At 51.2% G+C, this 25,000-nt stretch overlaps 2 protein-coding genes across 4 annotated transcripts in view; one reads left to right on the top strand and one right to left on the bottom strand.

Moving 5' to 3' along the window:
- Positions 1-15,079: 15,079 nt before the first annotated feature.
- On the bottom strand, positions 15,080-20,343 carry tes (testis derived transcript (3 LIM domains)). Its single transcript, XM_076139998.1, has 7 exons — positions 20,162-20,343; positions 18,590-18,675; positions 17,679-18,162; positions 16,927-17,598; positions 16,432-16,647; positions 16,178-16,336; positions 15,080-16,025 (listed from the first exon to the last, which is right to left on the bottom strand). The coding sequence occupies exons 1-7, from the start codon at positions 20,186-20,188 to the stop codon at positions 15,834-15,836; spliced, it is 1,836 nt and encodes a 611-aa protein (XP_075996113.1). The 5' UTR covers positions 20,189-20,343; the 3' UTR covers positions 15,080-15,833.
- Positions 20,344-21,461: 1,118 nt separating this feature from the next.
- The window catches only part of cpa5 (carboxypeptidase A5), a 4,210-nt gene continuing 671 nt past the window's right edge, over positions 21,462-25,000 (top strand). Inside the window, exons 1-10 of one of the 3 annotated variants that reach the window (XM_076139991.1) lie at positions 21,462-21,696; positions 22,289-22,485; positions 23,129-23,210; positions 23,377-23,511; positions 23,796-23,900; positions 24,005-24,106; positions 24,192-24,293; positions 24,374-24,484; positions 24,605-24,695; positions 24,961-25,000. The exon at positions 24,961-25,000 is cut by the window's right edge and continues 160 nt beyond it. In XM_076139991.1, the coding sequence (XP_075996106.1) occupies positions 22,421-22,485; positions 23,129-23,210; positions 23,377-23,511; positions 23,796-23,900; positions 24,005-24,106; positions 24,192-24,293; positions 24,374-24,484; positions 24,605-24,695; positions 24,961-25,000 (833 nt within the window). In that variant the 5' untranslated portion in view covers positions 21,462-21,696; positions 22,289-22,420. Of the gene's footprint in view, positions 21,697-22,265; positions 22,486-23,128; positions 23,211-23,376; positions 23,512-23,795; positions 23,901-24,004; positions 24,107-24,191; positions 24,294-24,373; positions 24,485-24,604; positions 24,696-24,960 lie in introns of all 3 variants that reach the window. The other 2 variants (XM_076139993.1, XM_076139992.1) reach the window with 2 other exon arrangements.

The following is a 25,000-nucleotide window of genomic DNA, read 5'->3' as shown; positions in this document are numbered from 1 at the left end:
CACACATGTAACACACACATGAACACACACATGAACACACGCATCAACACACACATCAACACACACGTATGGATTTTTTAACTGTAAACTGACCCCACTAAAGACCCCACAGCACCCAGGATCTCACACACACTCCACCCTAAGCTGCTGCAAGTGTGTTTGGCCAATGAGGCACACATGCATGACCACACACACACACACACACACAAGCGCACACACACGCACAGGTTTAGTAATGGGTTCTGCTGCTACGCTACCAAGAGGTGGATGAAGAAGACTTTACATAAAACACTCTGAGCTCACCGCCCTGGAATCTCACCTCAACTCTTTGACTCCGTCTCACACACACACACACACGGACACACACACGGACACACACACGGACACACACACCTCTCTGTGCCAGGGATGTCAGCGTCGTGCCAGAGTGAGACAAGCCTTCCTCAACATTCCACTCAGGAAGAGCTGTACGGCAGATAACAAGGGAATGGAAGGGGAAGCCGTGTGTGTGTGTGTGTGTGTGTGTGTGTGTGTGCACGTCAGCCTTACAAACTTGAACTTGACGTGCTTCACCCCGCCCACGTCAGGACTAATTAATACACAGGAAGTGTGTGATTTGTTTACTTTGTGCAGCTGAACATGAAACTAAGCGTTCTCTTTATCTGGAGCCCTCAGGCCCCCGGTGATGTCAGGTCAGACTGTGAGTGATCCCTGCTGGGGGGGGGGGGGGGGGGGGTCAGAGGTCAGGCTCACATGCAGCATCTTATCCTGAGCTTCGACTTCAGTATCGTTTCATTTCAGCTTCTGTCTGTTTCTGCTTGAGTTTACTCTTTTCTGCCTCAATTTCAGGACAATATGAAGCTGAGTGTGTGTGTGTGTGTGTGTGTGTGTGTGTGTGTGTGTGGCCTGATGGGCTGAAGGGGTCAGGTGTCCTCGTTCAGTCGTGTGTGTGTGTGTGTGTGTGTGTGATGGACACTAATGGCCCCTCAAGTTTCTGTCATGTCAGTCTAATGTCAACGGTGAACCTCGCTGCTCCCTCTTCCTCTTCATCCTCCTCCTCTTCCTCCTCCTCCCCTCTTTGTTTTAATTCTCTCTCTCTCTCTCTCTCTCTCTCTCTCTTTACAGCCCCATGCAGAGGGGCGGAGGTGTAGCTGCCCAGAGGAGTCTATATAAAGCCCTCTCTCCCCCCCCCCCTTCTTCCCACAATGCTCTCTGGCGAGTCTCCGGGCCGACCGACGCAGAGTTTCCTGGCCTCGGTTCAGGAAATTGCCGCTCCAAAGAAGGAGGAGGAGGAGAAGGAGGCTGGAAACTTAGAGGCTGCTGCTCTGCCTTGGATACAATAATAAAACACACACACACACACACGCACACACACACGCACACACACGCACACGCTCTCTCCCTCTCGTAGCTCTCCATCTCCTCTTCCTCTCTTCACTCTCACCTGCTCCTCTCCCTCCCTGCCTCTCTTCCTCTCTGCTGGTGACTCAGTCTTGCCTTTGAATAACAGAGTTCCCTTCTTCCCTTGTTTCCTTCTGACTGCCCTGTGTGTGTGTGTGTGAGTGTGTGTGTGTGTGTGTGTGTGTGTGTGTGTGTGTGTGTGCCTCAGGTCTGCTCCTGGCTGAATCCCTACATTCATCCCATCTGCTTGTTCTGGATCTGTCACTGTGGTGCTGAGACCACCGGCTGCTAATGTAGCTTAGCGCTCTGCACACTGAGGAGCCACACGCACACACACACACACACACACACACACACACTTAAACCTGCACACACAGGCACACGCACACACACACACAAACACACAGAGTGAGAATACTCTGCGTATGACGAATATCCTGTCTCACCCCCCCGACCTCTCTCTCGTTGGTGTCTCCCTCTTTTTCCTCCAGTTGTAGCTTGTTGGCAGTCCGTTGCTATGACAACCCCGGGCCCACAGTGACAGCGGTGGTTTGGGCGTTACATGACTGAGGGATGACTGGCTGCTGAGTCTGAGTTATGAGCCACAGTTTGGTTTCCTCACATAGTTTGAACTCCAGAATGAGAAACTAAAGGCTGATCCAGGCCTGATGAAGAGGAGGAGCCTGCAGCTGGAGCTCCACAGGTCCTCAGGTTCAAGGACCTGAGGAGACCCTGAGAGACAGGATGATAAGGCTGAAGGAGTTACTCAGTCTGGAGAATATCCACCGGCTGAGCCCGGGGAGCCCAAAACAACGCTCATGAAGGCAGCATGGGAGCGTGAGATGATGATGATGATGATGATGAGGCAGGAACTCCTGAACCTCAGGAGCCTTCACCTCGAGCAGGCAGGGAAAGACATACGCACACACACACACACACACACACACACACACACACACACATTCCAGGCGGAGTGTTTCGGCGTTGTCGTTTCCAGATGAACCACGTTTTTCCAATTTTGAAAACCAGAAGCAAAGTCCAACAGCAGCCAAGTGAGTCACAGCCACAGACTCTGAGTCACACCAACTGACACCGATGGCAACGCACCAAACTGCATACCCAGGTGCATTATGGGAACTTGTCTGTTTGAGCACATGGAGCTCAGGAGAGGAGGAGGAGAAGAAGAGGAAGAAGAAAAACGGCTCTGAACTTTGGATAAAAAAGTGCAGCTACTGTGCAGCGCTGAGTCTGACTGTGGAGGCTGTGTAGGAGAGTGTGTGTACAGTGTGTGTGTGTGTGTGTACAGAGTGTGTGTGTGTATCATAAATCCCCTGGTTGAGTGTGTGAAGAACCTACAGCAGCGATGGTGTCGGCCACATACGAGGGAATTCCTCCAGAAGCCCGAGTGTTTGTCAAACGCCTGACAGGGAAACCCCTATCATCCCGCCAAATTCCTTCCGAGGCCTCCCACCACACACACACACACACACACACACACACACACACACACACACACACAGAGGCATACACATATAGCAGCACGTACACACACACACACACTCACACGTAAGCTGAGGGGCCTTACAGCACATGTGGACAGAATGATCTGTAACAGGCCCTCATGATCTCCAGATGAGCTCAGGGAGAAGAGGGGGGAACTCCACATCTGAGGACAGGACACCCCCCCCCCCCCCCCCCCCTCCCGCTGCCCCTCCCCCGCCCGCCCCCTCTCCCCCCGTCCACGAGGTACGGTCCTGGCGGGCGATGGAGCGGATCATGTGAGCCTGGACGCGGCTCAGGAGCAGGGATTTCCTCAGACTTTCTGCTAATGAGGCTTCAGCTGAGAGTGTGTAAATCTGTCCTCTGGGCCGGCCACACACACACACACACACACACACACACACACACACACACACGCCCATCCTCTGGCTCAGGCTGTCCTCCGTCAGCGTGTATTGTGTGGTGCCTGGCGCTGGCGAGGATATGACGGCGTGTTGTGGAGCGCTGGATGTGAACACGATACCCCAGAGAGAGAACTCACCGTTACCCCAAAGACCTCCGCTCACTGCTTCCTGGTATTGTCACGGCGATGAGGGGGGGGGGGGAACAGTAGTTACAGTGAATTGAGTCAAATGGAAACAGCAAATGTTGTCCGGGAAGGCAGTCATCTGTATCTGTATTCTTCAGTGTGTGTGTGTGTGTGTGTGTGTGTGTGTGTGTGTGTGCACGAGGAGGCCTCTGCAGGTTAATCGATAGGGGCAGGGGGAGAGGGAGGGGGGCAGAGGGGGGGTGGAGCTGACAGACAGAGTGTATTTTCCATGTTAGGTGAACAAACGTACCTGACACGAACTTCAGGCGATGGAATGCAGAGAATTCCTCCGACCGCCAAGAGAAACAAATGAGACAATGGACAAGTTCAGCTGAGACACACAAACACACACAGACACACACAGACACACACCTGCACACAGTAAGGGGGGGGGGGGGGGGCAGCGTCGGACGGGACGATCCAGGCGCTCTCACGTAACCTTGGCGACCGCAGGAAGAGAACACAAGTGGTGACTCCTCCCACAGCTCCATGGAGGAGCAGAATGTGAGCCGGCTGGATTTATCTCCTCCAGAGGGGCCGAGAGCCAGACAGAGGAACAGAGGGGCAGCTGTGGATGTGTCGCTCTGGAAGAGGAATGGCCTCAGACACACACACACACACACACACACACACACACACCCCCCGACCTGGAGACACCGTGGGAAGAACACATCCTGGCTCTGAGGGGACATAAAGAGGGACTGTGGGCTTTGACAGCTCCGTCTCTGTCTGCACCTCCTGTGTCTGCAGGAGGAACCCAGACGTCCCTCTGCCCAGGTGGACCCCTCAGGTGGACCCACAGGCTCCTCCCATCAGAGCATCGTTACCCCTTATGAGAACCCGACCTGCACCTCCTCTGTCTTGGCTGCAGAGGGAATGACGTGATGTTCCTCAGGCCTTCACACTCCGGCTCAAAGCCATGTGGTCACACTCATCTTTGCTCTCCTTTGTGAGCTCTGACGGCTCCATGTTTCCAGTGCCAGGGTGCGTTTGTATCATTGGACCGCGGCTCAGTGCTTTAAGTTTCCATGCTCTCATGACTGAACATGCTTCAGGAGCCCAGACTGGAACCAAGGCGGGAAACACCGGCCTCAGTCTGGCTCCTTCAGCCAGGGGGAGAAGGATCCAGGAGAGCCAGAGTGAGAGAGCAAGCATACCACCAAGTCTGACTGAGCAGAATGTGGTGTGAGGAACATCTGATGGTGCCCAAAGCAACCTGCTCACACCCACACACACACACACTGCAGCTTTGGTTGAACAGCTGGACGGGGTCATGGGCACAGCTGTCCGCCCACTGACAGAGATATGTTAGTATGTTCCTATCTGCTCTGACTCAAGAGGCAGAACATACGGTACCACCTGGAGCCAGGAGGGGGAGGGTGTGTGTGGGTGTGTGTGTGTGTGTGTGTGTGTGTGGAGTTTAATACTTGTTTAATGAAAGGTCAGTGGGATCACAGAGGATCGTTCCAGTGCAGCGGTGGAAAATCCTTCACCACTGTGGAAAAACTCCCTCAGACCCCAGTGAGTGTTTGAGATAAATGTGTGTATTATACACTTTAATGGCTGAAAGGAAAACACACACTTTCTCCTGGGATGGAGCCACAGCAGCAGTAACTCATGCTGCATACAGGATCTGTGTGTGTGTGTGTGTGTGTGTGTGTGTGTAGGTGAACATGCCTGATTTCCATTCTCCTGCTCGGTGCTTTCATGGCTCAGTGGCTCTAATTGAGTCCAATCATGGAGGCGGAGTTCTGCTGGAACAGGAGTCAGCCCTCATGTGTGGAGAGACGGACGGTGGGTTCAATAGACTCTTATTCCCACAGACACCAGGGGGGACAACCTGTCTGTCTGTCTGCCTGTCTGTCTGCCTGCCTGCCTGCCTGTCTGAGCGCTGACCTGGGCTGTAGATCAACCTGAAGCTGACTGGGTTAATAACTTCATGGCCTCACATTCTGAGGAGGTGACACCGACTGTTGTGGTTGTTTTCATGTTGTAGCTTTGCTCACACGCCTGGAGGTTAAAGTTATGCAGAGGAGCTGAGTTCTGCTCCTCAAGCCCCGATGTGTCCTGAGGATTACCTCACACACACACACACACACAGAGGAGAGGAGGAGGCCGGATCACAGACGGTGCCAGCTCACCTTTCATTGGTCCCAGAGAAGATCAGAGTCAAGTCCCAGCAGAACTCCAAGGATTAACTTTCATGCTGCAGCATTGATGTGTTTGTTCGTCATCGCACAGAAAATGATGTCTCAGGGCGAAGAGGCAGAGGAGTGAGTCAGTGTGTGCTGAGACCACACACACCTTCAGGAGGAGGCAGGGATGCTGCAGCAGACATGAGGGCACAGGGCTCCTTATCTCTCTTCCTTCTCTCCTCTCACACTCAGACCCAGGTCCCCCATTTGGCCCCTGAGCTCAAAGTTCAATCAAACCCGGTTCCTCCACTGAGACTCTATCTGTGTGGAGCTCTGATGGTTAATGTTCTCACACACACACACACACACGCAGCTACACTGAGATGATCTAACGTCTCCGTCTCACTGAGCTCTTCCATTGATCTTAGCAGTCATGTTAAAGACGTGACAGAGGTCCTGTGCCTCCTCTGTGTTGCCTCATGTGACCTGCTGCTCTGCTCTGTGGCGTCTCTGAGGGTTCACTGTGCTCCGTAGAGCCGCAGGGACTGAATACATTCTTCTCCTCTGTAAATATGAGAGTGGCTCTGTCAGAGCTCCCATGACCAAACAGAAGAAGAGGCCATGTGAGGAATCCTGTTTGCTGTTTGCTGCTGGTGTTTCTGAGCTGGGCTGGCAATAAGGGGTTAAAATAACTCTGAGGTCATCTGAGGACAGAGCAGCAATATGGAATGCGCTTTGCAAACAGAGCAGGGAGGGATTTACTCTACATGCTGCTGCTAATACCTCCACCAAGGCCGCATCATGTAGTAAAGGGGGTTTACTCACTACAGGAGTCTGAAGATCAAGCTGAAGATCAAGCTGAAGATCAACATTACATTACATTACGATCATTTGGCAGACGCTTTTATCCAAAGCGACTTACACTACATTACCACCCTTCGCAGAGGGGGGAGCAATTGAGGGTTCGGTGCCTTGCTCAGGGGCGCCTCGGCAGGGGGACGAACCGGCAACCCTCCGGTTCGCAAGCGGAAGCTCTAACCACTGAGCCACTGCCTGCCTTCATCAAGCCATCAGGACCAAACCCGTCTGGTCTAGAGCGCTTCTTCAGGCTCGTCCTCTCGTTTCCTGCTTCATGTTTCTGTTTGCCCAAACATTTACTGGGAGAGGAAAAACCAAATGTACAAAAACAACATTCCCCCAGGAAGACATTCTTTCAGCATGTATGGACCAGCAGCCTGAAGACAGAGAGACAGAGAGGCTGAGTCAGACGGCGAGCTGAGGGCAGGAAGAGGAGCGGTGTTGAAACAAGTCCATCAGTCTGAGTGGGAGAAGATCAACCAGCAGCCGTGTAATTATGAAAAATTAATCTCTTACACAGACTTTAATTTAGATCCTGTAGTCGTGCCAGGAGAATGAGCAGGCCCTCAGGGAGATACGGAGTAATCACAGGACAGTTTCCATCAAGGGACGAGAGAGATAGACTTTAATCTCTCTCTCTCTCTCTCTCTCTCTCCTTATCAGAGCATCGGCTTCAGCCAACAAAGCTCTGATGAATGAAGCATTGTGCTGCTTAACTCCTTCTGTGTGTGTGTGTGTGTGTGTGTCGCAGGATGACCCACGGTGTTCACAGGGCCGTAGAGGAGATGTGTGAGTAGGTGTCCCTAGGGGTCAAAGGTCAGGAGGTGAGCGGCGGGCCAGCTGACCTGAACCTTTACCGTCCTCTCATGGAATCTGTGAGCCAGATGAGGGAAGCTCTGTCTGATCAGCTGATGATTGATCTGTGCTCGTGTTTATCAGCTCTCAGTCTCTGAAGCGTTCAGTTTCTCTCCACTTTCATGTTTTTCCTGTCGCTTCCTGCCAGAAACCTGAACGTCGCCCAAACGATCCATCAGTTTTATTCATGTGCAGGATTAAAAGTCTATTAAGACTGTGTGTGTGTGTGTGTGTGTATGTGTGTGTGTGTGTGTGTGTGTGTGTGTGTGTGTGTGTAGAATGCTGTGAGAGTGAGGATGTGTGTTCAGTTAAAGTTCATCTTTTGCACAGAGAGCAGCAGAGTAGGAGGAGGGGTTTATAGAGCGCGCGCACACACACACACATCACTCCCTACTGTACACACACACACACACACACACACTAGTTTGACCAGCATGCATATTATTAAGGTCATCGAATCAAATCTGTTCTGGAAGTTTGTCAAAATGGAGCTGAACAGGAAGTCGTGCGAGCTTTCTGCTGAAACATGGAAACTCCCGAATTGGCTTCCAACAGTGCGTGTGTGTACTCGTAAACAAGGATCCTCCACACCTCCACCTCTCTCTCTCTCTCTCTCTCTCTCTCTCTCTGGGTGGGAGGGAGCGGTCAGGGAACCCTTCTTCATCCTCCCCTCCTCCTCCTCCTCCTCCTCCCTCAGTGCCACAGACACTGAAGGCCACATCAGATCCTCTCTCAATCAGACATGAAGCCGGGATAAATAAAGCCCGAGCCCTGGTCTTTATGACCGTACATGGCCGCCTGCTCGCATTCCTGCCTCCCACATTTACGGCCTCTTAAACTCTCTTCCTCCCGCCTGCCAAACTCTGAGGGAGGAATTCTTATCTGAGTGCAGCACAGGAGCCATTACTCTGTTTCACACGCTGGAGGGAGTAATGGAGCCCTGATAAGTGGACACGTAGACGTACAGGGAGTAGAAGCTGACGGGATGAGATGTTTCCTCTCAAACACCTCCTGACTCTGACCCGTGATGTCACCGCTCACTCTGCAGGGTGAAGACCATAGATTACTCCTGGGAGGGGAAGACAGCTTGGACACAGTTGTGGTTGCCGTGGGAACTCTGTATCGCCTCCTACAGGCCAAAGTCCGGGTGGAACAAGAGGAGGCAGCTTGGTGGAGATGCTCCTCATCCTGTCTGTGGACGGATCAGGGAAGTTTACTGAGCGCTCTGCTGCCAACTGAGACCATCCTGCTGAAGTCACTCTGAAGCCTGCAGCTTCTGTGACCATATAAGGCAGTGAGAGGAAACAGTTTGTACTCTCGTTCTCCTTTTATAAGAAAGTCAACAGAGCATCATCTGTGCCTCTGGATGCAGACTGGAGAAGCTGCTCCTGCTGCTTCAGCCACAGACCTGAAGTGAGACGACTCCATGGTTCGGTTCTTATGGAGCCAGAGCTTTCTGTCACATTACTTCCAGATCTTACAAAACCATAGACCCCCTAACCCTGGATTAGGGGGATCTGAACCCACAGAGATATAATCAGATCTCACACCAGGAAGAATGTGACGCCACTAAAACCGCAGGAGAAACTGGAGACAGATGATTGTAAGTCCTCATTTAGAAATACAACTGAAATCCTCTCAGCCTCAAGTTTAATGTCAGGAGGTTAATCATGAGAAGCCATATTAGGGTATAAAAGACTCACACACACACACACGTACACACACAGACACACACACACACACACGTACACACACAGACACTCAGTGCTGTTGCGTGTCATGAGTTCTCCTCTCTGTAACATGTGGATGATTTCTTTCCACAGTTCTGTTCTGCTCCGCCTGGCACAGCAGAGGAATCCCTCATTAGAAGCAGATGGCAAAAAGACACACACACACACACACACACACACACAGTAGCACAGTCCATTTGTGCACCTACAGTTGTTGCATACATGACACCACCACTTATGAATGTCATGTTGTGCTTAATGGAACATGTGAACATAAGTGTGTATAATAATTCATTCAGTGTGTGTGTGTGTGTGTGTGTGTGTGTGTGTGTGTGTGTGTAATTATTCCTTGGTGAAAATAAATCTCTAAACACATGAAGATGTAAATGTGCAACAGAATCACATCTGATCAATCTAAACACCATTTTAGAAAAGCCGCTGAGCTGCAGAGTTAGATGGTGGGAATAGGTCACACACACAAACACACACACACACACACACACACACACACACACACACACACACACACACACACACACACACACACATGACTGCTCCCTTTGTTCGCCGCTCCTCTGATCCTAAAATAAAAGTTTCATCTTTTATTGAATCTTTGACGAGGCTGAGTGGACATGAAGGAGGTATGTATGTATGTAACCTTGAGTGCAGCTGATTAACTCTGCAGGAATTCATCACAGCCTTTTTCCATCTTTGGAAAGAGGAAGAGCTGCGGCTGACAATGGCAGGAAAGGGAAACCTGTAATGAGCCGTTTGGCCGGCGGTCGCTACGCTAGCGTGAGGGCGGCGTCGTCGGGCTGAGGGAAACGTACAGACACACAGGTTTACACACACACACACACACACACACACACATCTGCAGGGAGACATAGTTCGGGTTTGGAGCTTCATCCCTCAGTGTTTGTGGCTCAGTTGCAGCTGCATGTAATTATCAATAAAGCATTTGATTTATGTGTTTTGCCGTGACACAGTGGACTTCCTGTGTGTGTGTGTTGCATACGTGTGGCTCCATAAACACATGTTAGCGTTTGACAGGGTTAGGGTTCCAAAAGAAGCTACTAACTTAACTACTTTGTTCAGTAGCACACTGAATTCAAAACAGTGTAGCTTTGACCAGCTACCTGCTTGCTTTAGCTGGTCAAAGCTACATCACTACATCCCATGTGAGAGGTTTCAATGATGAACTTCTACCGAAGTAGCAAAGTAGCTTCACCACACTACTTAGTATTTGTAGCTTTAAATTGCTACATCTGATTCTCTGCAGCTAAATTTAAATCTCAATCTAATCCAGTGGTTTTCAAACTGTGTGTGTGTGTGTGTGTGTGTGTGTGTGTGTGTGTGTCACCAGTGGTGCCTGACACGCCCCCTGACACGCAGCCTGGTGGTACCACACATTATTGAAAATGGATGCAGAAACTCAAAACAGCTGAAATGTGACAGAAAGTTATAAACAAATAAAAGTTCAACCATTCTGGGACTTTGTTAGAGAGTTTGAGAACCTGATGACGATGTCATTCATCACATCATACGACTCCTCCCAAACTTTCCACCGGCGTCAGATGTCAGCTACATCCTCTGTCTACAACTGTTTCCATGGCAACCTGTATGAGTCAGATCATCCGGTGCCTCCAGGATCCATGAGCCAGCGTTTATAGCACAGAGCAAACAGAGGCACCGGGCAGACAATCCAGAGCAAACATGAGCTGTGGCATCGCCGACACGTCTGAGACACACACAGGCGGCGGCCATGTCATACCACCCTCCTGCTGAACTTATCCTGAACGACAGACAGGAAGCAGGAGACTCACTGAGGTTCAGCTCCATAAGTTACTGCTCTGCTCTGTAACCATGACGACTTCAGGTGTAAACACAGCTGAGGTGTCTGGGCAACACCGACCCACTGAGGCTGCTTCACTGAGGAGGTGCTGACTAATGGATGATTGAAGAGGAGTGTGTGTGTGTGTGTGTGTGTGTGTGTGTGTGTGTGTGTGTGTGTGTGTGTGTGTGTGTGTGTGTGTGTGTGTGTGTGTGTGATTCATTGTCTTCTCTAAGCGTCCAAATGCAGCTGGGAAAACCAAGAGACCGATCCTGTTTGAATTTAAAAGGAGAAATTCACCACAACACTAATGTATTGAGAAGATCAGTCATCGTCTCAGTGTTTGGATCGACTCAGGTCCATGATTAGATGGAGAACAGAGCCGTCTGGGTCACAGGTCAGACAGGATCTGGACTCTAAACCTCCAGGACTTTGACTGAAGCGTCTGTGAAGCTGCAGACCTCAGAGCCTGCAGGGAACAGTGACTCCTACTGGACACATCCTGCACTCCAGGGCAGAGCTGACTGGGATCACAAGCTAACAAAGCTTTGATCACCTGAGGGTCGACCTGCAGAGGAGAGGGAAGAAGACAGAGATCAAAGAGATGAAGATGGTCTGGTTGCTCTAAAAAGGAGGAGGAAACGGCGTCAGAATGTTTAAAGGAGGGAGCAGGAGAGGATTTATGGGAGGAGGAGGAGGAGGAGGAGGAGGCTGGCAGGAACACGGTGGAGGGGAGGATGAAGAGGGATGAAGAAAGAGGTGAAGAGGAAGATAGAGAACAAGAACACAAGGAGGAAGAAAGGGGAGGGTCAGCGGGTTGTTGCCGTGGTGAGGAAGTTCTTTGTCCCTGTTCAGCACTTCGTTACACTAACAGGTTGATTGAAAAGTTCCGAGCTTTGATGGCGCTGATGCAGAGATACGTTTGTTTCGGTGAGCTGCACAGACTGAGGCAGTGTGTGTGTGTGTGTGTGTGTGTGTGTGTGTTCAGACTGCTCCCTCACCTGATTTAACCCCCTGTAGGCTTTCATCTCTGTTCAAAAATGTTGTTGGTGTTGGGGTGTGTGTGTGTGTGTGTGTGTGTGTGTGTGTGTCTCAGACGATGATTTGATGACTCCAACGCGTTTGAGTTAGGAGATCGCTCTATTAAGGCTCAGAACTTATCAATCAACACCCATATTCTGCACCACTGTAAACTGGTTAAAGCGCACGCACGCACGCACGCACACACACACACACACACACACACACAGCTTATCTGACTGTATAATTTCACAGCAGGCCTCTTCAGAAATGACATTCCATAAAAAGGAAAAATGAAAATTCCTCTTCCTCCTCCTCCTCCTCCTCCTCAGGAATGTGGGCAGAGTTGTAGGGAGTTTTCTGAGGGCTGCCAGTTATACCAGCTGTTTGAAAATGGCTGCTGGTGCTGCTCTCTTTAACGTGGAGAAGGATCCAGAAGGATCCAGAAGGATCCAGAAGGATCCAGAAGGATCTGCTTTAGGAGCGCTCATCTTCACTTAAAGCTGCACTTTCTCAGCTTCCTTTACATTTAAAGGAGCCAATGACAGCACAGCGTTTCGATGTGAGGAGCTGATCTCGGCCTGTAGCTGTGGGTTGTGGTTGCGGCTGCATCCAATCGTTAATTAAACATAAAGCAGTGGAGAGTCATGATAAGAGGACAGGTGGGGCTTGGTTGAGGTATGAGCTCTGGCCTGTTTCTCTCTTTCAGACATTTCTTAGAGATTTGAGCCTGCAGTCGTCTCTTAAAGCTCTCTGTGTTTATTTTCTGTCTCCTGTCTTTGTCTCCTGGACTTTCTCTCTCTGTGTGTTTGGGGGCGGAGCTTTGTGCTCTTTGTATCCCTCATTGAGTTTATTTCTGTTCTATTACATCATGGTCCTGGGCTTTCTGGAATGTTATCAGAATGCAGCAGCTCACAACAAACAAAGCAGAAGTTTGGAGAATAAACACAAAGAAACTGAGGACCTGAGTGGATCCACTAAGAAGACTTTGACCCCTTTGACCCCTGAGTGTGTCTCCTCAGTGTGTGTGTGTTTGTCCTGAGGTGTGTCCATGTGCAGACGCTGCTGTGGTCTGTGGGTCTGAGCCCCGGTGGTCCCACATCTCAGTCCTACAGGTTTACAAAGTCCTCTTTGTCTCAGGCGCTCTGTTGTTTTCATTCTAACTTCCATTACCTTTGGAAAGTTATAGTTTAGTATATTTAAGTCCTACACACACACACACACACACACAGAGACACACACACAGAGACACACACACACACACACACACACACAGAGACACACACAGAGACACACACACACACACACACACACACACACAGAGACACACACACACACACACACACACACACACACACACACACACACACACACACACACACACAGGGCCCAGTAGCAGGAAGTTCTCAGCTGCAGATGTGGTTGTGTCGTTCTCCATCTGCTCTCTCTTACCGACTCACATTAAACATTATTAACAGCATGTGTGTGTGTGGTGAAGACAAACAACAGCCTGATGAAGTCAAGCAGAGTGTGTGTGTGTGTGTGTGAGCAGGATCTGCAGGTCAGAACCCATCCAGGGTTTCTAAGCTGGCAGAGCCGCTCCCTAAAGTCAACAACCTGACCTTTATAGCTAAGGTTTAGAGGCTAACACACTTCTGCACACACAGACATCAAAGAAGGAGACGCAGGAGTCAGAGCTTCTTTAGGGAGGAGAGTCCTACCCCTGTTTAGGTCCTGGAGCTTCAGCCTGTCACACACACAGCTGGAGGCTCTGCAGGCTGCATCGATCACGCTCCGGCTGGCAAAAGGGCAAACCGCAATCAAATCAACTCAGCAGCCTCTGAACTCCATCACTGCTGAGCTCACCAGGTGGCGTCTGCGGGGGGCGGAGTCTCAGCGGAGTCACAGCAGAGTCTGAGTGGAGTCGAGGCTCACACAGCTGCAGCACGATGCAAATGCTGGGGACAAAACATCCACAATGCAAAGTCCTGCAGTGAATTACACCTCAATGCAAAACGAAGAGAGAAAACAAATCAGTTGCAAATGCAGACGAGCTCACAATCCTGCAGGAAGGAGACCACGCCCCTCTGTCCCAACAGTTAGAGAACCTCAAGGACGGGGACACGTCTGCATCAAGATGAAAGTATCAGGCAAGAAAAGGGAACTTTGGACACAACAAAGTTGGATAGAGGACATGAGAGGACAGAGGAGGACATGGGGGGACGTAGGGGACAGGGACATCTGTGGTCGCTGGTGGACTCGGCCTCAGCAGGGCAGCGGTCAGGTGAGGAGGAGGAGCCGAGGCTGAAGAAGAGGAAGTGGCTGAATTGCTTTGGGCCGCCTGCCATTCGGCCACAATGGAGCTCCTCAGAGAAGGAGCTTCCTTGAATTGTGCGTCGCTTCCACAAAGCGAATGGAAACACAAGACGCTCTGAGGCGGTGTTTCCATCACGACCTGCTCGCTGCGGCGTTTCCCATCAGAGGCCTGAGAGCTCCTGGGGGAGGACGACACGCAGGAGGGCAGCCGGGCACTAGGACCCTGAGGAGACGTTAACCTTCTCGTCTAAGCTCTACACATTAAGCTTGGCCTGATTGTTCACTCACATTTCTAATAAATTGGAGCATTTTGTTGGTATTTGTGGTTCATTCAGCATCTGGATGTCATCTGGATCAGAACCACAGAACCACAGAACCATGAAACCCTCTACACACACCTCTAAATTAACCTCATTGTTTCCCTCTGTTTTTCCTCATGAATCTCCATCTTACAGTTACTCAATCACGTCTACTCACAGCTGGCGTGATGAAGAGTAAACCTCGACCAGGCGAGCTGCAGAGGAACATGAGGAGCTGCAGAGGAAGACGAGGAGTTGCAGAGGAAGACGAGGAGCTGCAGAGGAATATGAGGAGCTGCAGAGGAACATGAGGAGCTGCAGAGCAACAGGAGGAGCTGCAGAGGAAGACGAGGAGCTGCAGAGGTTGTGTGGATTTTGTGCACTGGTGAGTAAGAAAATAAAAAGCTGGGTTCCCATTTGAGGCGTTGGTCCGATTCCCAGATTCCCAGATTGAGGGTTTCCCTGCGTTCCCCGGGCCACGCGTCAGCTATAAACGTCTGACACAATGCATGCTGGGTAACTGCAGACACACGCACGCTGAGTGGAAACATAAAGTGCAGTTTTATTTCACGGAGAGCAAATAAGAAGGCACAGAAAAGAGGAAACAGTCGACGACTTGGCACTTTGTTCAGATTCTACAGTGTGTCATCATGTCCCCGGTTACCGTGGCAACGTTACAGTACTCACACACACAATAGTACAGTGTTGACATCCCATTGTGGACCCAAACTTTTCCTCCGTAATCTCAAATTGCAGTCCCTCTCTTTCACCACTAGATGGCGCCAATACACCAAATACAGCCGAGGCTTTACAGATCAATACTCTGGGATTCTTTCAACTTTAACTCAATTTAACTCAGAGAATCCTGACTCTGAGGGAATGTGAAGACGTTACGGAGAACATGAGGTTCTGCTTTGTTCTTCTGGAGCCCCGTGAGGCCCAGACCTGCTGCTCTGCTGGGTCAGTAGTTTGTCCTCTGGAGGAAGCAGGAGGATCTTTACAGCTTTAAGCTTCAATACTGCAGACAATCAATCAATCTCCTCAATAAAAAACAACTGTGCAAGTAAAGCAAGAGTGAAGTGAGACCCTGAGTGGAGACACCACCTGACAGAAGACCAGGTCAGACTCACAGATCTGGTTGCTAAGGGTTACATGGCGTTCCTATCTACTCTATGTTTGTGTATCAAAATGAAGATCCGTCCTCTCCGCCTCTCTCCGAGCTCCGTCTGACTTCCTGTTCCCTCAGAGTCGTGGCTGGACCCTCTTGGCAGCGGGGGGGGGGGTCGCTCTGGCCGCCTACGCCGTGGTTTTCTTCTTGCACTCCACGGAGCAGAAGAGGCGGGCCTGCACGGCCATGAAGCGCTCGCCCATCAGGCCCTTGGAGCAGCCGGAGCACTGGAAGCACTGCGGCTCTGCGTGCCAGTGGTGCTCCCCGAAGGAAACCCTCTGGGCCTCTGGCTCCACGGCGCTCTGGCAGGCAGAGCACTTCTGCACGGGACGGCAGAGCAGACGGAGGAAGGAGGTGAGATATGATGAAGACGTAAAGCTGCAGCCTCCACGTGTCTCAGTGTGTGAGGAGAGGAGCTCAGGGTGAGATCAGGGAGGAGAGAGGAGGGAAACACACACACACACACACTCACCACAGCGTAGTTGCTCATGTAGCAGGGCTTGCAGACGGGCTTGTCGTTCTCCATCACGTACGTTTCTCCAGCCAGGATGCAGTCGCAGTCGAAGCAGCAGAAGTGTTTGAGATGCCAGCTCTGCTCCTCCGCCTGTGTGTACTCGTTACTGAAGATCAGCTGGGGACGCACACACACACACACACACATTAACACAGCGTAATACACACAGCGGCAGTTTGGACTCACGGTCTGGCAGCCGGGCGACCTCTGACCTCGTCGCAGCCTCCACAGCGCGGCTTCTCGCTGTCTCCATAGTGACGTCCACAGTAGAGCTTCCCCTTCTTCCAGAAGTAGATCATGTCCACCAGCAGCTCACTGCAGGTGCAGCACACAAAGCAGGCCGGGTGCCACAGCTTATCAAGACCCGCTCGCTCAGCGAAGACCGCCGGGTCGCCAAGACCCATGGGCTGCTGGCAGTGATGACACGACTGAGAGGAAGAGGAGGAGGAGGAGGAGGAGGAGAGGAACAGAGGAGGAGGAGGTGAGGACGACATCATCCACCTTCAGATCTAACCCTCACTGGACAGAGCTCAGTCTGAAGCAGGCCGGCTCACAGCTGAACCTCTGGCTCCATCTAGTGTTCATTATGAGAACAGCTGCTTGATGTCTGAAGACTTTTAGAAATTGGAGACAATAAATCTGTTCTCTAACTGTGAGGGAGGGACAGACAGACAGACAGACAGACAGACAGACAGACAGATGCTTACATAGGTCTTCTGTGGTCCAGCCTGCTGACCTCCAGGGCCCCCCATGGCTCCAGCGGTGGCAGCAGTCCCCAGGTCTCCCTGGGTCCCGGGCCTCCAGCCTGCAGCAGCACCCGGTCCACCTGCAGCTCCAGCACCGGCAGCACCTGGACCGACTCCAGCACCGACACGCCCCACCTCAGGTTTATACCCCGCCCCCATCCCTCCAGCTGCAGCTCCGGCTCCGACGGCCCCGGGGACAAACCCGGCCCGTGGCCCCCCGGCCCCACCTGCAGCCGCCCCGACTCCTGCCGGCCCCCCTGCTGGACCTCCTGCTGCCCCCCCTGCTGGCCCCCCTGCTGGCCTCCCTGCTGCCCCCCCTGCTGCCCCCCCTGCTGGCCCCCCTGCTGGCCCCCCGGCCGCGCCTCCTGCCACGCCTCCTGCCGCCCCCCCTGCCTGTGCGAGTGCCATCTCCTCGGGCAGCCTGATGTCTCCGACCCCCAGGGCCTCGTCCTTGTACTTGCGGACGAACTGCTCCATCTGTTTGACCTCGTTGGGGCTCAACTCGTGGCACTTGGCCGGGTCCTGGTCGTGCTCGGGCAGCTGTCGGGCCATCTGCTGCCGGCGGTACACGGCGCCCTCTGACCCGACCACCGGACGCTTCTCTGGTGGCAGCAGCTGGATGTAGCGGACGGCCTGCAGGGGGGCGGAGCTTCATGAGGATCAGATCACTTTAGACAGGTGAGACATGTGATGTGTTCTGGTTGAACTCTTACCAGACACTGGTTAGGGACCCGTGGAGCCCACTCATACGTGACCGACTTCATCGGCACATCCTTGGGGACCGGAACCACACTGGCTGACGTGGTTCCCATGACGACAGGCACTGCGTCGGCTTTGACCGGGGTGACGTAGGCCGCCGCCGCCGCCGCCTGGGCCCGGACACCGGGCTTGGCTGCGGTGCCGGGGGCCACAGCGGAGGCGGAGCCGCTGGGGGCCACAGCGGATGCGGCGGCAGCTTTCGGGGGCACAGCGTTGGCGGCGGCGGCCCTGGGCGGCACCACCTGAGCCATGGCAGTGGCGGGCATGGAGATGGTCACCATGTTGCCCCTGTAGGTGGGGACGCCGTCTGTCTTCAGCTTGGCGATCAGCCCGGTGTACTTGGTGTCCTCAAACAGCTTCCCCACCTTCTTGTTCTCCTCTGAGTTCATCAGAACATCGTGCTCCGTCAGGCTGCACTTACAGTTACGACAGATCTTTCTACAGAGGAGACACACACACACACACACACACACACACACACACACACACACACACACACACACACACACACACACAGAGACACAGAGACAGAGAGAGAGAGAGAGAGAGAGAGACACACACGTCATTATTTGTGTAAGGTTGTGTTGTGTTGTGTTGTTAACGTCTCTGGCTCATCTTCCTCTTCATCACGTGTTCTGGTCTCTCTACATGTTTGGAGCTGTGAACACGTCTGTGCGTCCTGACTCAACAGGCTTCATACTTGTGGTGATGATGTCATGATTTATGAGAGTCAGACGAGCTGCAGCCTGACGGAGCTGCAGAGTCCAGAGGTCTGTGTGTGGTTGAATACTTTCTGCCTCAGACGTGGAGGCAGCAGAGGCTCAGAGGCTCAGACCAGGCAGCTGCTCCAGATGTGCATACAAACCTCCAGAAGTGCAGCTCGAAGCCTTCACATCTGTCCTGACACTTCAGACACGGGGCGCCCGCTCCAAACTCGTGCCCCAGGGTCACCTAGCAACAGAGGGAGAGGAGAGGAGAGGGTGAGGAAGGGAAGCAACGCAGACGACTCCACTCTATCTTCACCGCAGGAGTGTGTGTGTGTGTGTGTGTGAAGAAGCTGTGAGCTCTGACAGGAAACTTAAATGAATAAAAAGAAGGAGAAGGAGAAGGAGAAGGAGAAGAAGAAGTTCAATAAGTTTCCTTCTTCGCACATCAGAAGCTTTAATCTGTGTAATCTGGTGTCTTTGTGACTTTCCTCACACACTCTTCCTCCAGCGCTCATGCCCATATATGGTCATCTACTCCAGCAGCCCTGAAGCCTGCAGACAGCCACACACACACACACACACACACACACACACACACACACAGCTGAGACTGCTGTCTGCTGTGGAAGCTGCAGGTCTGAGAGCGACAACACACACAGATGAGATGGAAGAGAGTGTTACACTACACACACACACACATGGATGAGTGACAGGTGAAGGCCCAGCAGGGAACACACACACACACACACACACACAACATAAACAAGATGAAGTCCTGTCTCCATTGTTTCAGGCAGATTGACTGTAAAGACTCTGAGGAGGAGCACTGTCAGGCCCACTGAGGTCATACAGCTGCACGTTCCTCACAGCATCTCTCCGGTCATTATCTGTGTATCAGAGAGTAAATATGTTCATCATAAACATCTGCTCTGCATCTGTCCTGTCTCTCTCTCCCTGCAGAGTCACAGCTTCCTCCACACCAGACTCCATTCAGACAGGCCTCACTTCTGACCCCTGACCTGTAGCTTCATGTATATAAACTTTACAGCAGCACTGAAGATCAGAACCGAACCAGGATCAGACTCTCTCTCATCCGGCATCTTTACATTCACACACAAACAACCACAGGACTTCATTCCTGCTGGTTTCTTTCTTCTCCTCTTCAACCTTTGAAGTTCTCCCTCCACAGAAATATAAAGTAGAGACACAAACATGTCCATTAATCTTTATATTTGGTGAATGACGTCAATGCCGAATGTTTCAGCGGCTTCGGGTAACTTTCAGACAAATTCGTTACTATTCATAGGACGCGTGTGTTTGCTAAAAAATGCTCGGTCGATCTAAACGGTCTGAGTTGTAGACGGAGTTTGGGCTGGAAGTGACGCGTTTACAGCCCAGAATGGAGGCGCAGAGTTACGATGACTGATCATCAAGAAGATACGAGACGACGATGACGCGATTACTTCATCAAAACAAACCGCCCAGGCTCTATCAAGTCAGACTCGAGTGACGTGAGGGCTGAAGTCACTTAGACACTCAATGAATCACTTTAAACGCCGCAGAAGTCGTGTAGAGTCCGAGAGGCCGAGCCCAGAGGACATGAAGGCTCTGGCTCCTCCTCAGTGTGAGCGGCGCGTCTCGCTCCACCTGCCCGGGGCTCGACGCACCTTTACGGGCGTGTCCCCGCTCAGCGCCCCGCTCAGTCAGCGCCCCGTAGCCCGGCTCCTTACCTTCTTCAGCTCCCTTTCTATCTCCATGGTTGTCTCGGTCACTTTACTCGTCCCGGGGAAAGCGAAGAGGAAGTCGAGCCGACACTGCGGACAGAAGCAGACACACCGGACACGGAGCGGAGAGAAGAAGCCGCCGTGTTCGCTTTCCTCTGCGGACGGGACGGGACGGCTCAGCAGCGGCAAGCTAGCACAACACAGTGTGAGGCTTCCGGGATGAACTTTCAAAGTAAAAAAACATCTTCACGGGGAACAAGTACAGGGGCACAAAGAAAAGGAAAAGAAACAATACAATAAAAACAATATAGAATAAGTCGTTCTATAATGTGAGACAAACAAGTCTGGGATAATGGAGATACGTCGAAACATTGGGTTCATTTAATTTAATTTTAAAGTCCACTTCCGTAGCTTCCGGGCTCTACCTCTGTTCTCACACGCTAGCTTGACGCGGCGTGTACCGTTCACTTTTCATTGATGAAGACGGGACGTTTCCGCTCCTGAATGACGTCTGTGTGGACCAATAGCCATCCAGGACACCACCCAAACGACGGCTACTGACCAATGAGCGTGCACGAGGGGCGTGTCCTGTTCATAACAAAGACTATAACAGCGCTGCTGGGACAGAGATGAGAGTTTCAGCTCCATCTTTCACACACTTTACCGGGCTTTCAGCGCGTTTAACATGGAGTTTAATCACGCCGTAGGGACGTTTTTAACTCTTAACCTTCTGGGGTCCAAGGTCATTTTTGTAATTTTACTTTTTATGCGAAATTTGTGTCCTTATGGCAGAAATCTGCAAATGATGTCACGTGAAAAGCCAGGAAATGTGTTAATGATAATATGTACTTGCATCTCACACACCCACACACACACACAGTGTCACCTCTCAGTGACAGGAAGTGAAGCAATCATGTGGTTTGCAGCTTCCTCTGTCCACATGCCTCTAAAAAGCACTGTCACTCCCTCATACATGCTCCAGTCTGATCTGTTCCCTGTGGTATGAACATCTGTCATAAAGCACGCAGCTGTTTCCTTCTATTTACAGACACGTGGGCTCGTTTCTCCTGCAGTATCCAGAAGTGCACAGAACCAAATCCTTCACAAGTTTCTCTTTCCTTTCCCTTTCCTTCTGTCTTACCAAAACTCCCCATCAACACAAATAACGCAAGAGATAATGCAGAAGTAACACAACTCAGCCTCAGAGCTCAGTACTTGCTAGAATTCTATGGAAACCACTGGTTGACATTTCTGAGCCAATCAATATCCTGTTGCAACAGAAAACTGATCAAAGTGAAGATAAGAAGATGATGGGCAGGAATGAGGAAGCTGCCTTGTGTTTGTTTGCTCATACTGAGACTGAAGCTGCATCACAGAGGAAGCATGGCCGCTGAGGGACGCTGAGGGTCTGAGGGTCTGCTGAAGGACTTGGAGGTGATATGTGAGTTGACCGTCTGTCTGCTCAGTGAGACGTTTGGAATAAGGAGGTGGCAGAGAGACAGGCGAGCAGTGAAGCCTGTGAATCAAACGCACCTCAGCAGGTGTGTCTCCGTCCCTCTCTTTACTTTTCCTTTGCAATGCTGTTATCAGCTTTCCGGTTCAGATATGGAACCAACACAGCCGTAGTAATGACTAATGTCAAGGATCTTTACTTATCACGTTGTGATGTGAACAGGCTATAAATAAGAATGTGTGTTATTACTTTATCTGCTGCTCTATGGACCGGCAATGACAGAGTATTAAAGACTGAGATATGAGATATAAGGAGTGTTACCTCCAGTGAGCGCTGTGCTGTTTGTACGCGTGGCAGCAGCTGGTTGACCTGAAGCTCTGAGAGGCAACAAGCTGATAACAGACTCACAGCACTAACGCAACACTAACAAAGAGGAAGATGAGACATGGAGCTCCCTGTTGAACTCCAACCAGAGCTGTAAACAGAAACTGTAGAGCATAAAGAGACCAGGCCTCACTCCCACTATGTTACCACTAAAGGGGCAAAGAAATAAGGGGGGGTGAAGAAATTACTATTAGAAGTTGAAGAAGATGAAGAATCCAGTTTGTTTGTGTGTCATTGTGCTTCTTTACGCGTCCATAATGCATAAGTGTGCAGGACATCTCCTCTGCTCCATCCAGGTCGCCGTGGGAACCAGACCAGCCGCTACCACACCTCCATCACCTTAAGCAAGGTCGTGGTTTGGACATGTGACACACGCTCAGGCGTATAAAAGCTCCGCTCGCTTTGCCGCCTCCACGCTGACGGTCAACATGAGGGGCCTGCTCGCACTCGCCGGGCTGTTCGTGGCCGTTTTTGGAAGGGAGACGTTTGAGGGGTAAGTGGGCCTGATGGGGGTTCAGCAGGGTCGCCCAGGACTCACTGATGGAGTTAGACCTTAGTATGGAGTTCTATTGAAACTTTAGTAATTATGGAAACACTCCTGAAACATCCGGGTCACAGCAGGACTTTCTTTAAAAACTGTAAGAAATTGTACAAAAGGCTCAAATGTAAGATATAATGACGACATTTGATATAATTATTTAATTATTAAGTATTTTAAGGCAGTTTGAGGTCATTTTTATTTTATATTTTTATTTTTGTGTGTATTTTTTAAACTAACTATTTTAAACTTGTCTTTTATTTCCACTAACAGTCACCACAGTGGCGCTTTAAAGTGGCGAATCAAAGTCCTATTAAAGAGCTAACAGCCTAATGAGGACTGACATGGCCAAGTGCAGATCAGCAGTCTATAAAGTCCATAAACCATCATGCTCACTGTTGTGTGTGTGTGTGTGTGTGTGTGTGTGTGTGTGTGTGTGTGTGTGTGTGTGTGTGTGTGTGTGTGTGTGTGTGTGTGTGTGTGTGTGTGTGTGTGTGTGGCTCCATGAGCAGAGCAGCAGAACCTTGAGAAACCTTGGTGTGCTAACTTCACTCTGGCTCTCTTGACTCATTGTTTGCGGTGATGTTTATCTGCTCAGGCATCAGGTGATCCGCATCACTGCAAAGGATGAAGCCCAGCTGGCTCTGATCAAGGACCTGGAGGAGATGGAGGAGCTTGAGGTCTGCATCATGAAAGAACCCAGAAAGTGTAGATGAAGGACATTCATCAGCACGTAGAGTTTGTTCTCTCTCATGTCTGACAGATCTCTGTGTTCCAGGCACTTTGTGTTTAAAATGAAACTTAATTTGACAGAATTTGTTTTATGGTGTCTGTGTTTTCACTCAGCTGGATTTCTGGAGGGACGTGGCTGATCTGTCCGCTCCTGTGGACATCAGAGTTCCCTTCAAGAGCCTGGAGTCGGTCAAAGCCTACCTGGAGCTCTGGGAAATCCAGTACTCCATCATGATCCACGACCTGCAGGTCTGTTTACACTCTTCTTCCTGCAGTGGAGGCAGATGTGGAGGCAGGTGTGGAGGCAGATGTGGAGGCAGATGTTCTCCACTCCTGTGTTCCTAAAGTACAGCACATGAGGAAACGTAAACACCTGCACTGAAACTCTGACTGCAGCTAAAGGAAATGAGCTTTAGCATTCAACTGCACTGAAACATCCAAAGCGAGACAGACGATGTAGGTGAAGATGTTAGTGTAGAAGGATGGAGGAGGGAAGTAAAGGAGAGAAGTAAACATGTGTAAACTGTGTGCAGGTTATGTTGGATGAGGAGCAGGAGGAGATGGACGCTGACACTCGAGACGCTGAGCCCAGAAACACAGACGGCTTCGACTACTCCAGGTACCACAACATCCAAGAGGTCAGGTCACACACACACACACACACACACACACACACACACACACACACACACACACACACACACACACAGCATCTTTAAAAAGGCCTTTACCTTCTGTTTAGATCTACCAGTTCCAGGACATGCTGGTGGCTGAGAATCCCACACTGGTCAGTAAGATGGTGATTGGGATGAGCTACCAGAACCGTCCTCTGAATGTTCTGAAGGTGAGAGAGAGCAGCAGTGAGTCATGAGAGTGACGCAGTGAAGCTGTAAGACACAAACCTGCACGTCTCCTCGTCTTCCTCTTAGTTCAGCACTGGTGGAACCAACCGGCCCGCCATCTGGATCGACACCGGGATCCACTCCAGAGAGTGGGTCACCCAGGCCAGCGGCACCTGGTTTGCCAAGAAGGTGAAGCTCACACAGCGTTCAGGTTCAATCTGGTTCCATCTTCTCTGAGCAGGCACTCACTTTTCACTCTCCGTGCTTAGATTGTGAGCGATTACGGTCGCGACCCGGCTCTCACCGCCATCCTCAACAAAATGGACATCCTCCTGGAGATCGTGACCAACCCTGATGGTTTCTACTACACACACACCTCAGTGAGTGTTTAAATGACCTCTAACCCAACACGATACATGAATACACTAACAGATGGATCAATACAGACAGGACAGACCAAATACAACCATGATGAAAGAGACTCTGATGTGTTTGTGCAGAACCGTATGTGGCGTAAGACCAGGAAGCCCAACCCCGGGAGCAGCTGCATGGGAGTCGACCCCAACAGGAACTGGGATGCTGGTTTTGGAGGTACGGCTACTCGTGTTCCAGGGAGCAGACAGACAGACAGGAGGGGCAGGGTCACATTATGTCCACTAGATGTCCTGCCCTGCTTGTTTCCACTGTACGGCCCCATGCAGTGATCTAGTGTGTGTGAGTGGTTAATGTGTGTCAGCAGTGATGGTAAAGTCTTATTTGTTTGGTTTTGGTTGATGAATTACTCACATATGAACGTGCAGAACCATTCAGACTCCCGTCTCCTTCCTCCGTCTCACTCTGTCCTCCTCGTGTCCAGGACCCGGTGCCAGTGGGAACCCTTGTTCAGAGACGTACCG

The sequence above is a fragment of the Genypterus blacodes genome, unplaced genomic scaffold (genome assembly GCF_046128005.1).
Source record: "Genypterus blacodes isolate CSIRO-AG114 ecotype Tasmania unplaced genomic scaffold, CSIRO-AGI_Gbla_v1 ptg000495l_1, whole genome shotgun sequence".
Lineage (NCBI taxonomy): Eukaryota > Metazoa > Chordata > Actinopteri > Ophidiiformes > Ophidiidae > Genypterus > Genypterus blacodes.
Note: the sequence above shows the minus strand (reverse complement) of the source record. Positions and strands in the feature narration are given on the sequence as shown.